Source organism: Heliangelus exortis, chromosome 5 (assembly GCF_036169615.1).
Source record: "Heliangelus exortis chromosome 5, bHelExo1.hap1, whole genome shotgun sequence".
Lineage (NCBI taxonomy): Eukaryota > Metazoa > Chordata > Aves > Apodiformes > Trochilidae > Heliangelus > Heliangelus exortis.
The window spans coordinates 16230551-16244752 of record NC_092426.1 but is presented as its reverse complement, the minus strand read 5'-3'; the positions used below and the strand labels follow the sequence as shown (position 1 = coordinate 16244752).

Below are 14202 nucleotides of genomic sequence, written 5' to 3'. Positions count from 1 at the left end.
ATGCACTTTAGAAGCTGTGAAGGTCAGAACTGTTTCCCAAGAAAACAAAACTAACTTGTAGTTCGTGGGATAATTACAGAACCTAGCTGATTTCTCTACGCACAGAAATTATTAAATATGCAATACTTACTATGCATAGACCAATCACTAAGTATATTCATTTATGCTTCTGCCAGATCTAAGTAGATGCTCCTAGGCTTTAATACCTTTCAAAGTTCATGAAGATAAAATTAAGACAGGCCACCTACTCACTCATTTATTACTTCAAAAACAGGATTAAGCAGGATCAGAAGAATATACACTATTTACAGTAGCAATTCAATTTTCAAAACAGTCCTCCTCCTTCCAAAAGGCACTTAAGAAGCATTAAGAGAACATGGCCTCTTAAATATAATTAACTTTCAGGTTTCAGATATTTCATATCTGTGATTACAGATAAATTATGAAAAATATCCCTTTCTCAAAAAAATATCCAAGAAACTCAACATCACCCAAGCTGGAAAGAAGAGTTTACTTTCTATCTCATTTTCCATCTTTGTATTAATTTTAGGCAGTAAGTATTTCAGCCCAGAAAGCAAGTTTCATAAAACATTAGAAGCAGAGAATTACAGCTTCTAACATATATTCCTCCCTAGCAGCACATTAAAAGATTTCATAGTTTTAAAAGGTTTCAATCTCCTTTATTTCAGACTACCTTACCACGTATACCTCATTTGTTATCAAAATGCTATTTCCATTTGAGACAACACTCTGAAAATGCAGTAGGATCTAATTGTATCTGGAGTTTCCGTACACATGGAATTCAATTTCTACTATTAATATTGTATCATTAGCATCTTCTTCTTGTAAACTTCTTTCACTTAGTCACTTCCTACAGAAAGTGCTACCCTTGCACACTTTATTGCAAGGTAAATTTTGCTGAAAGTAAATCTCTGAAGTTATTTCTGTGCCAACTAGTGCAAAATGGACTAGCAAGAGACATTCCAATCCTAATAGATTTGGGTAGAACTACCAACATGCACTGATACAATTCTTCCCCTATAACAACTACAGGAAATTACAGTTACTTCTTTCATGGATGTAGCTATCTGTAAAACCATTTCCAAAATTAAAACCAGCCTATTGTTATATATAACTAGAGTAAAATATACAGATGCACCTAAATACCTACGATTTCATAGTCACTGAAAAGGGGAACAGGGACCATTTCGTATTTAAAAAAAAATAAATTACCAATACAGTAATGCCATGTGATCACTACTCTAGTAGGCACTGAAATTATTTTAACATACATTAGATTTTCCTCTTCTACTTTCCCCCTTTCCTTAAAATAAGACACTGGTATCTAAAAGCACATTCTCAAAACTGATCCTAACAATATTTTGTATTCTGGAAGACAAAAACAAAGCAGGATCTTGCTGGCAAAAAGAACATGCCAATGAGAAAGGGGTGAGAGAACAGAAAGAAACGTGAGTGTTTGCTCACTCTATGGCGCAGTTTTGCAAGTTTTTGTTTTTTAAAATCTAGTTAATAATTCAAAGGGAAAGAACTGGTGGCCTCCAGTGTAAACATTAATATATATATTTTAAATTGCAAAAGAGCGTCATAAAAAGTAAGAAACACCACTTACCTTCCCACCCCCATTCTCACAACTTGGTGAACTCCATGTTTCAGCAAGGTTTCTTGGTGACTATGACATCTCAAGACTAGAACAGGCTGGACCCCAAGCAGTAAAAGCATATAAGGAGGGGCTGAAATTGGAAAAAAGTGTTAAATACCTCTTTCCATTGTGTGTACAGTGAAATATAAAACCTGTGATTGAGTAGGTTTCCACAGTAGTTAATTCTGTAGACTGGAAATACTGGTATGGTGCGTTTACTATCTATCATAACCAACAGTATCTAATTCAGCAAGATCCTGACATTGTTACTTAAAATTACAGACCTTTGGCAGTTAAATCACTAATAAACTGATCTGTTTCTCAGAAAAGACCATCAGTGTGAGCCTTTTTATAAAGATTATGGAAAGAGAACCTTAATGAAGAAGGAGGGGAAAAAACATAGTTCATAACCCTAAGTGCCAATATGAGCCATGCACTAGTTCTGGTTTTCCCATAGAACACATACAAATTATTTGCCTACCAAAGAAAGCAAAATCATGGAAGCCAGTACCTTCCATGACTACAGAATCTGGTGTACTTAAAAAAATAAATAAAACAAAACAAACAATCAAACAAACAAAAAAAAAACAACAACCAAAAAATAACCTCTCCTAATAAAGCCAGAACTCCTAGGAATCAGCATATTCTTAGTAACAGAACTTACTATAATTGAAAAACTGATCTGCAATGACACCAGATACCTTAAATAAAACACAGTGGCAGTACTGAGTAAAGTCAGCTGTCAAAAAGCACAGGGCATACGCTGCACAGTCTTCCACATATTTCTAGTCACTTTTCTGTAGCTAAAGTATGGCTCAGCTAGTTTGAGATGAGGGTAAAGTGCCACCGTTGTTAATACTGCCTGATATGAATGGGACTCTTTAGAGTTAATCTTTTTTTCCATGGTTGAGGTAACAGTTTTTCTCCTCCTCTTCTTCTGAGACAGTGATAGAGAAAATAACAGAAAACAACTCAATTGTACATGCAATATTTGCAGTGGCTCACAAGGTACCAACTGACCAATGAGCTTACTTTTAATTTAAGAAGTAAAATTTCCTTAAGAAAGCTCTTTTGTCATACTCTCAATAGTCCAGAAGAGACAATCTGAAGCTAACAGCAGAAGCATAACAACCTCTATTATGTATCAGCTAAGAACCTGAGACTCATCTGTGGTTCCCAAAAAACTACCATGAGGCATGGTAGAAGCATACACTTTTTAAGTACACATCTAAGGTTAGTAAGCACCAAGTTCTCGTAAGATCTAAGAAAATGAATGCCAGAAACTCTTGCTACAGACAACTTTTTAGTATTTCATGAAACAACATACATTCCTCACCAACGTATTGTGCTACAACTAGCTACAGAAATGCATGCTAGACCAATAATACAAAAAAGACATTAAGAATTAGTTACAGAAGTGAAATAACAAAAGCAATCTTAATTTTGTTCTCAGACTGTTATTTATTCTGCTGAAAGAAATGGAACAACATCATACATTTTATACATGGACTGTGGGAAGGGGTGAAGAAAGGGGACAAAAAAATTCAGAGGGCAGAGATTATAGAAATGTGCAACCTGGCATACTGCTCTATACATAAATTGATAAATAAATGTCAGGTAAGTAGGTTTAAACCTTGTCTTAGAGCTACACTGTCAGCCTTTTAAGCTCTTAGAAATTCATCAGGCATATAATTTGTGATAGCCTCCTTTAGTTCCCACAAACCCAAGAACCAATCAATGTCAAATAATTCTCAATATTCTTATTTGTAAACTTAGGAGCTCCCCTCAATGCTATAAAGCTGTACAGTGAAAGAACTAGAAAATGGAGTTTAACATAGGATGCATTTTCTTCTTTGTGCATCACCACTTTCAGCTCCTCAAAGGTGTAAAACATGCTTGAACAATTCAAAATATTTATGGAACTTTTAAGGTTATGCAATGATAATTCTCCTGGCTCTAGCACATAGAATGTATACTTTATTGCAAACCAAAGACAACAGCTACAGAAGTGAAATAACGTTCAGAAACCTGTGGTCACAATGAATTAAAAATTGAAGCCTTCAACTGTAAACTGTAACTAGTGTTTTGTAACCACACACTAACTCTTGATATTCTAACCTACACTTACCCTAAATCTACCAGCTTAACATAGGTTCTAAGAGATAAAAAACCCCAAAATTAGCCACTAGTCCTTGATCAAGTTAACTTGGGATTTCAGGCAAATTCCCTTAATGATTCTGAAGAATCAGGTCCTGCGGGTCTCCTTGCTCAGTTTCTTTTTCCAAGTTCAAGATCCCTTTCAGAAGTTTCAAGATCCCACTGACACCAAAACTACTGAACAATTTTTCCCCTCCTCCTCAAGAAGCCAAAACCTATCACTCTCAGGACTTGGCTCTTAGCAACCCTTGCAAAGGGGCCAAGATACTTTAGAGACATACTTGATACCTGAGTCCCCTTAAACTCAATCTTTTTCAGCACCCTCAAACTTGTAAACTTTCCCAAATTCCAGAATTATTAAGACCTTCTGTTTCAGATACATACTTCTGACTTCATTTATCAAGGACCCACGTACAGACATAAAGACTTTGGTTTAGTCAGACATAAGCTGAGGCCTAATACTACTGAAGATGCCTCAGGTGTTCCCACCAGGTCTCCAGTGGCTGCTCCAACAAGTGTTGGTCTCCTCCTCCACTTAGTGAGGCCACCTCTTTGGCTGACAGGCCTGAGTGACATGTTGCACATCTGTCTGCTTATCAAATACTACATGTGTAGGCAGAACAGATTAAAGCTCCAAGAGATGGGATTAAACAGTATCAGCATTCTGATCAACTGAGTGTATGGCTGATGACAAATCAGGAGGTCAAGTTTTGACAATGATTTGTCATACGAGTTTTCACTCTACTTTGTTATGTTTTCCATGAAACTAAAGAGGGTACATTCTGAAATTCAACTGAAAATAAAAATGATTAAGTTAATCAGTAGCATCCAGCACTTTTCCCACTTAGGTAGCCCCTCTACAGACTGTGGCTATTCATTTATTAAATGTTAGGAGAATTAAGATAATGATAATTAGCCACTACAAACAAAAATTCATGTGCTGTAACACTTTACTAAGTTATTTGAAAGTTTTAGGAAGGTTCCATTACAGTCACTCATTTCTACACAACTCAGCAAGTTCATGGCTTTCGTGCAGAATACTTAACATAGGCAAGATATATAAAGCACCATATAATATTTTTATATTTGCAGTAAGAAATACGAAACTGAAAATTCCAAGCAGTATTATTTAGGGACTTGTAAGACAAACTAAGAAAACATTCAAGTCCTTAGGCAATGTTATGTTCTGATTCTGCACTTTCCAAACAACTTTGTTACTTCAAAAGTAGAAATATTTATATCCTGGTATCAATTATATTTGGGAAATTTAGGTAAATTTTTTTTTATGGTAACATGGCAAAAAATATCTAGTTGTTAGTGCCCAAATTGTCTCAAAATACAGAAAAAAACCAAAAAAACATTCAAAAGGCAAACAGAATTATTCATTTCAATAATCTCATTGACGATTCTGTTTTCTCCATTTAAATCTGTTAGAGAACCTAGTCCAAAATCTGAAATTTAACATACATCTAACAGCTCTGTACTCATGTCCATGCTTTTTATGTCATACTTCGAAACTACTTCAGAATCAGAGTGAAGGTTCCACTGAAGTGCCTCAATTTAAGAAAAATTATCTAACTTTCTTTGCCCAAGTGCAAATAAAAAAACAAATTCTGAAACTTACCTGTAACATACCAACTATTTCCACTTTATTAAAAAAGATGAAAGAATGAAGCGTTGATAGCATATTTTCCTCAAAAACTGAGGGAGTAGGTAGGACCATATCTTGAATATACTGCACTCTGTATGTCTGGTGTATTTTCTGCTTCAGCTCTGGATCAGATATAGGAATCACCTCTTTAAATTTTGCTGTTTTAGTCAGAAATTCCCTGTGTTTCCTTGACTGTGATAAAGACGGATCATATTCTAGACATCCAATTACGTCCATTATACATTCCTCAGAAAACATGACTTCAAAAAGTGCAGTTCTGTTCAAAAGGAAAATTCCCTTGATAATTTCATATAAGTGGTGTAGTCCTTCAATGTTCTCCAAGTCTTCACACACATGAAAAATTTCTAAGAGCTTCTTAATATAGCCCTCATTTTCTAGTGCTAGTGCGAGTTTTTCACGACGCAATTGTGAGGGCAGTGAAGATGCCACAAGTTCTGCAATTTCTTCCAGTCGACTTAATTCACAAGATGGCAACTCTAGACCAGGTGATGACATATCATCAAAACGTTCTTCCTCAGATTCATCAACAAGATCCTGAGTAATATCGACAGAAGGGTCTTTGCCTTGAACCTACAAAATAACATGTGTTAAAAAAAAAATGGAGTTCAATGTTTTCTGCTACTCGAATACTGTTTTATAAAAATCATTTGAAATGTCACATGCTGCTTCTCTGCATGGCCAAAATAGAAGTGCAAATATAAGTTTGATGCTAGCACAGTTGCTTTGGAAAATAAGCGATAATTAAAAGATTTCTTCAAGCAGAAAGCTGTACAAAATTGTTTCCTTTACAAAATTGTTTCTACCTCAGCTATTTAATTTTTTTTTCTATAAAACCACGGAAGAAGAGGAAAAATGCTACATTTGCTGAGTATTTCAAATAAAAAAAGAAACTCGCAATTACCAGTATGTACAACAACTTTTTGATACACTACTGAACCATGCTGTTTGTTTCCAGTCTATTCTCTGAGGACAGATTTTCAAATGTATATCAGTATTACATTATTGCAGTGATAGCTTTGTCTATAGGCTATTTAACTGCTCTTGGTGCTTTTCATAGCTTCTGCTACCTCCAACAGAGGAGAGAGGCCAGTCTTGTTAATTTAATTGATGTTTTCAGTTCTGGAGAGCTTCAAGTCAAAATCTGTTACTGTGCACTTTCCAAATACTGCAAAGAGGCACAGAACCCCCTTAAGAACAGAAAACCACAAACCAACATCAATGAGAAAAGTGGAAATCTGGAACTGTCAGAAAAACGAGGCACAGGACCTGCAAAGATCTCCCTAGAGATACAATAAGCAAACTGCAGAGAGCACACATTACTGGAAAAAAATAGACACAGATACTTCACCACCAGAGAGTTTCAGCTTTAATGACTTTTTTTTTTTTTCAGCTTTTTTTAGTTGTAATATATACTTGAAGACTTTAAAAGTAAAAGGTACTGGTCTTTTTTTATCTTGAAAATCATAAAGAAAAAATTTGGGAGAAATAATTCTTCATGCGTAACCACAAGCCTGTACTGATTAAAATGCAGAATGCTGTTAAAACACATGGACTGTTCTGTTCATGTATATGCAACCACCTCCAGTATGAGTGTTATCAAAGCTTCCCTTTTAGAAGAAGTTCTAGTGATTGAGGAAGCTTAAGATCTTTAAAATACACTAGACACAAATACAATAGCATGGCCTCAAAACAGGATGTAAAGACCCTGTTTTCTTACAGAAGTATTAGATCTTTATACGGTCTAAGGAAGCTGGGCTTCTTATCTGGGTGTTTCCCAAGAATGCAATTTCCCCTTTCCCCCCATTTTTTTTTTCTATCCTCAACTTTGGGTACTTTGCTGAGTTTCCTGGAAATGTTTCTCTTACATTAAGTGGCAATCTGTTGAAAAGACTCATTCCTAAGAAAAGGAATGACCTATACACAGGCAATTATGAAACCTGATTTCTTTTGCTTTCTTTCTGAAATCAATAAGAACAAACTCCAAAAGACACTGGAGAGAGAGAGGTTTGTTAAGAACAGAAAGAGAGAGAGTATACAGAGAGAACTGGACAAATTTAGAAAGAACCCTAATCACAGAACAAGTTTGGTTGGAAAAAACCTTCAAGATCAAGTCCAACTGTTAACCTAGAGCTGCCAAGTCCCTAAGCAGCATATCTACACATCTTTTAAATACCTCAAGGGATGGTGACTCCACCACTTCCTTGGGCAGCTTGTTCTAGTGCCTGACAACCCTCTCAGTGAAGAATCTTTTCCTAATATCTGATCTAAACCTCCTCTGGCACAAATTGAGGCCATTTCCCTTTGTTCTGTCACTTGTTACTTGCAACCTCCTTTCAGAAAGCTGTAAAGACTAATGAGGTCTCCTCTCTGAGGCTCCTTTTCTCCAGACTCAACAACTCCAGTTCCCTCAGCCACTCCTCATAAGGCTTCTCTAGACCCTTCACCAACTTATGTATGTAGCATCGAAACTAAGAAAAGTTGTAAACCTTGGAATGCAGGAAAAAACCAAACAAGAACTGACAAACTGAACTAACATCAGTGAATATACTAACTGAAGTATTCTGGGTATTGTTGATACCTTATGAAATATTGCCCAGAAGGGGTACTGATTCAGTGATTATATACTCATTCAGTCATAGTGACAAACATAGAGTTAATTAGCACATATTAAAATATATACATGCTACATATAAATTGTTGAGTTTTAAAAAAAAATTTAAAGAATTACAGCTTTACGGTGATAATAAAGGCATAAAGCTATCTCCTATTTCATCTATCAGACCAGTCTGTCACACCCTGACAGTCAACAGAAGCATACTGTCACATTTACATGGAAAACGTTCTGTTGAGGAACTAAGTATTCCCGAGCTGAAATAGAAAAAGCAGATAAGAAAAAATAAGTATAGAAAGAAAAATGTCAGTAAGATATGATTAAATCCATGAAAAAGACATCATAAGAGCTCACATACATTCTTCTCGCTACAGTAAAACTTTGGAGAGGTAACCTTTTCCCTTCTATCCAACCTGGAAAAAGTGAATTATGAAATTTATTGTTCAGAATTCTGCATTTTTTTTGTTTTAATTCTGAGTTTATATTTTTAAGCACTCATTTTGAGCTAAGTTTCCTTAGGAAATACTTGAATTTAAAAGCTACTTTAAGCAAAAAGTCCTGAAAATCTCTAAAAAGCTTGAAAAACTCTTGAAAAGCTCTAAAAAAATCCCTCATAATATAAGCTATGTTTAAGTTCACAACAATATTCTGGAGGAAGAAGAAAGTTTTCAAAGTCAAACATACAAAATTTGGGGCTAAGACAATAGTTTTTAATTCCTATCTACTGTGTATAGATTTGCCTCTCAGAAGTCTAGAAATCCTGCACACAAACATTAAGATGATTTAGGTGTCTCAATAGAACACACTTACCTGACATATTTTTTCCCATATTTCATCACATCCCGCTTTTTCTTGAAAGCTAAGTGCCAAATCATAATTTTCAGCTTCAGACCACACAATCAAGGTATCCTTTAAAGACAAGAAAAGTATTTTCAGGCAATGTATTTCAGATCTTACTGTATCTTCAGATCTTCAGATTATGTTTAGAGAGTAAAATTCTAAAATCAAAACAGCTTGACACCTAATTATTACACTGCAAACAACCATCATACTTTGTAAATTTTACATCCTTAAGATTAAAAATGTTTCCACATAAATCAGAACAAGGAAGTTCCAACAAGCTACAGAAAGTTTGAGCAGCTAATTCACATAGCCATAATACTGTAAATCTCAAAAAGGCTGACCTCAAATATGTACTTCTACCCCAACACATCCTCTGAGAAAATCACTAACAAAAGCAACAAGTTGTTTTTTCTGTTGTTTGTTTCACTTAGATGATATAAAACTGCACATCTTTTGTAGGCTCAAAGTCACAATAATTTTTCTTCCAGCTCCAGAAGGCACTGTGCTAATGCACAGAACAGCTGCTCAAAAAGCCAAGAAGACTAAAAAGTTTAAAAAAGAACAGAAACCTGAATAAGCACACAGCTAACTGCCCAAGAGTATGCAGAGCTATTACACTGAATCACACGCACCATTTTTAAGTACAATTCTGAAGATGTTTCATCCTAGATTTCCAGAAGTTCCCTGAAACTGTGCTTAGCTAGTTTACTGCCCAGACACTTAAGCTCCCCATCTGCTTACTACAATAGTTCAAAAGTTTATCAGAGACTTCATATTGCATTCAAAAACAATATATGAAAGTGAAAATTGATGGGGCAAACAGCAATACTGCACACTAGTAAGGTATCTGATGCACTACTTTACAGACAGTTTGCTAAATAACTGTTAGAATAATAAAAGAGGAAAATATAATCTGCATTATTTACATATAGAATTAAGTTATTTTAGAAGAATTTTGCCTTCCTGAAACAGCTAGCTCAAATACAATCACAGTAACTATATATAGCTCCATGATACTGACCTTTTTTCAATTAAGTGCTAAAATATTAATTTACTCACTAGAGGAAGACATCTATTGGCATGAGAATTCTTCCAATTATATTTCAATGAGAACCATAGAGTATTTTTGCTTGAATGAGTGCAGATTTTTTCTTAGAGTGATTATTCCCAAATTAATTAATTTTTAAAAGTTGCAAAAGCACTCTAAGCTGCCAGGAATTTGTAAAATTTAAGACAGTTTAATTAGGCTTCACTGATTTCAAATATTAAAATGAATGTTGAGGATAAAGAGAAATCTTACATTTCACTGTCGATATGCACTCCTTAAACTAAAGTATAATCTAAATGGCATGATCAGTTAACTCCATTCGGATTCAGGCAAGCCATACAATATAATCAATTTGCCATTACCAGAGCAGCTATACTGCTTCAGAGGCACTGGTGGCTTTACCTTGCAAATGGCAAATAGTTTACCTTTTCCTTTTCCAAAGGTTGAGGAAGAGGTGGTACACAGAAGAAAGGGATTTAGGAAGACCACCTCCAAAATACAAAAGGAAGAAGAAAGTCACAATTAATAGTTTATTCTCTACAAGACAGGACATGGTGCAAATACTCTGGTAATACCAGATTGACAGCACCTAGTACTGCTGACTCCTACATAATAAAAATAACAGTGTACAAAAATTTAGAAAAGTCCAAAAGAAAAATGGTAAATCTTTTTTTTAATCATATTTAAAATCTGCACATACCTTACTGCAGTAATGATGGTATGCATCAGGTTCAAAACGTAATTGATTAATCTCTGTAATTAGTATTTATACTGCAGTAATTTTCAAGGCCACTGTTTCATCAGCTCCCTACTAAGGGGTACTCATTTTATTTAATACACCACCTTCATACTAAATCTTAAGCAGATCCTAGCAGCACTCACAATATTCCTATTTGAATACATTTCCATTTTAGTGAAAGCAGTTAGATTTCTAAGCAAGCCATTTCCAAAATATGAAAATTTATTTACATCTCTATGAAGAATGTGACTAACAAACAGTGAAATTACAAAAAGAACACAAGTAAGTACAGTCTTGGTCTATTAATAATCAGGAAAGTATTTTCCAATTGCCAGAATTAACAATTTGAAATCATTAGTTACTTGCTGTCTAATCACACAAGGATTTCATATTATAGATTTATAACAGCATCTCAACAGAAATCTATCAATTGCTAGTCCCTGGATCTTTAGTAATTGAGTATTTGTTTATAAATGCTTTCTTGCCTCTATTTTAAAAAGAGAGCAGGAAACAAAGGGAGAAAAGAACTTCTCTCTGTTGCACAAGACACAGTTCAGTCAAAGTTTAAATTCACTGTTAAATGCAGACAGCTGTTAATCTAATTCCTTTTTCTTAATCCTACAAAGCTTGTAATCATCCAGAAGAGGAGCACTACAAGACTTACGCATGTAGGGAAAAGTGACTGAAGGAAATTCTAGATGTAAAAATAAAAAAACCCTACCTAAATCAAGTCTACTTTCTGTTTGTTTTATTTAAAGTAATCTTTCTACCTGTTTGATCTTAAATTTCCTTAGTGTAATTTGAGCCCTCTAAATACTCTGGATTTCTCTCTCAGTTGTAGAACAGGACTGTATGTTGCTACCAAATGTTAAATATTATTTCCTACAATTTCAAAAAGCAACTGAAATTTCTTCAGACTGCCTCCTCCATTCCATGAGAAAACAGGCATGTGAATGAATATGCTTAATAACAGTTGCTATTGGTGAGAGAGGTACGGAGATAAGTCTTACACATTACACCACTATGAGAATAAAATCTTACATCTTACACGATCCATAAAAGCAGTTCTGCTTCTGCTTCATAAAAATACTTTTTTTTAAATCACAAAATATTAGCCTCTAGACAAGGAACTGGATGGGATAACTAAAATAAACATCTAAAATTTGTTCTTATCTAACTAGTTGTTAAAGAGAATTAAAATGTGAAATTCCAGTACTGAATTATAGCTACACTGAGGGAACTGAGTCATAAACATGGACAAATGTTTTTTTATCATTGAAGGGTCTGCAAGAATTCTAGCTCCTCAGATTTTTCAAGACACAGTAGAATTCTTGGCCAGATCTTTTCTAAATAGGATGATAATGAGGAAACCACTTAAGTAGAGTTCACAATCTTATTCCAAGTTTGAAAATATTTTGCTGCTTCACAAAAAATATTGACAACAATGCCGGCTGGGCATATCATCACTACCTTAGCACATACAGGACTGGCTGTTTCCCTAAGACCATTTATGCAAATTTATCTTTCACATTAGTGCTCATTTTGACAACTCTATCAGGAATTCTTTATTTTATGCAAAAACTCTAAGCACGGTCTCTTTCTACAAGACCTACATATTTAACATTGCCATAAAGAGGTATTTATAATTTCTACCAACAGAGGTTGGTTTTTATACTTTTATGCTTAAAGATGCAGCCTGAGGCAAAACTTCTTCAGGGTACAATCAAGGATTTCTCAGCTACCTGTCTTGCTTCTGGCTGCTTCAACCTTTTATGGAACAAGTTCCGGTTAGAGATTTTCAAGGGAGCACTACTGCATGTTACAGTTTTATTTGAGACTTCAATCCTAAGAAGCTAACCTTCAAAAATACACTGCAATAGTTAAGGATAGGAAGCAGCAGCAATTGTACGTAAGAGGAACAGGGCTTAGTGTAGCAACCATATGGTTTCCTCTCACTTTCTGAAATTAATTTAAAAAAGCTTACTTTTCTAAATAGAAAGATTGCTGAATACACACTAACAGTCTTAAGTTCTCATTGTTAATACTCAATAGAAGTCATGCTTTTATTAGACATTAAATCAGTTTTATTTTGCTATTAGCAAGCTGGGTAGCAAGTGAGTTGTATAGCATTCATACAATCTCTAAAGCAAGCCCTGGGCTTTCATAATGAATGACAGAGGAACTACTACTCAGGACTCAATCCTGCCATAAAACTATTTAAGATTTCTTTCCTAATTTTATTTAAAAAAAAAAAACTGTTTGTTTGACAATGTCCTCTCACTGGTGTTCATGTCCAGATAGAATTCTCGCCTCCTTTGTAGCTCCAAAATACCCTCTTGGTAGCCCTGTGAGATTTAGTCTACTTTCTTAACCACCAGATTAATCTCCTTCAACTAGCCCTCAAATGATTTAAGCTTATGATACTTTTCTGGTCCTACTGGAAATTCAGAGGAAGGCTTTTTCTTCCCTCTTGGACTGCCTGATTGCTAGTCTACCTTATTTAAGCCCTTACATTGTTCAGTTACAGACAGTTCCCTGGACACGTCAAATGACCTTTCAGCATCTTGATAGCTAATTATTTACAGTCAAAAGTTTAGTTTAAGCATCCCCGCTTAAGAAATAAACTACTGACACTACCCAGTTTTTTAAAGTTAAATATATATAGTTGTAGGTAGGCTGCAACAGAATTTAAGGCTAAAAAAACCCACCCAAGTAATCACAGAATCATAAAATTGCTCAGGCTGGAAAAGACCTTCAAAATCATCAAGTCCAGCCTTGTCCTAACCCTGTTACCCTATTCCCAATGACCCACCACTAAACCACGTCCCCAGGCACCACATCCAGGCACTTTTTAAACACATTCAGGGACAGAGACTCAACCACTTCCCTGGGGAGCCTGTTCCATTGCTTAACAACCCTGTCTGTAAAGAAGTTTCTCCTGATATTCAACCTAAATTTCACCTGATGCAACTTGAAGCCATTTCCCCTTGTCCTGTCATCTGTCACCAGTGAGAAGAGACCAACCCCACTCACTACAACCTCCTTTCACGTATTTGTAAACAGTGATATGGTCTCCCCTCAGCCTCCATTTCCCCAGACTATACAGCCCCAACACCCTCAGTCGCTCCTCCTAAGGGATGTTTTCCAAACCCTACACTAGCTTAAATAAAACACAAGGTTTCAGTTCTGCATTTGGTTTTGTGCATTCATTCACCTAGAACTTGGATATGCTAACAAGTTAACAAAAGACTGAGTAACACAAACGCACCCTCAATTTTTAGGCAGAATGTATTCTTATCACTCCTATGAAAGCTCAACAATCATACATGACTTCTCAAGTTACTGATTTCATAGCTGCATTTCCATGAACCATATGGAATAAAATCAGTTTATTAGCTCTACAACAGAACCGCAACTCACTGGCATAGTGACATATCCAGAACCAGCAGAAAATTAGATTTTGCAGGAAAAC

At 35.3% G+C, this 14202-nt stretch overlaps 1 protein-coding gene across 2 annotated transcripts in view; it reads right to left on the bottom strand.

Moving 5' to 3' along the window:
- PPP4R3A (protein phosphatase 4 regulatory subunit 3A) overlaps nucleotides 1-14202 on the bottom strand; it is a 41972-nt gene that overhangs the window by 15672 nt on the left and 12098 nt on the right. Inside the window, exons 1-3 of one of the 2 annotated variants that reach the window (XM_071745761.1) lie at nucleotides 9285-9494; nucleotides 8911-9009; nucleotides 5442-6059 (exon numbers count right to left, since the gene is read on the bottom strand). In XM_071745761.1, the coding sequence (XP_071601862.1) occupies nucleotides 5442-5984 (543 nt within the window). In that variant the 5' untranslated portion in view covers nucleotides 5985-6059; nucleotides 8911-9009; nucleotides 9285-9494. Of the gene's footprint in view, nucleotides 1-5441; nucleotides 6060-8910; nucleotides 9010-9284; nucleotides 9495-14202 lie in introns of those variants that run through there. The other variant, XM_071745759.1, reaches the window with a different exon arrangement.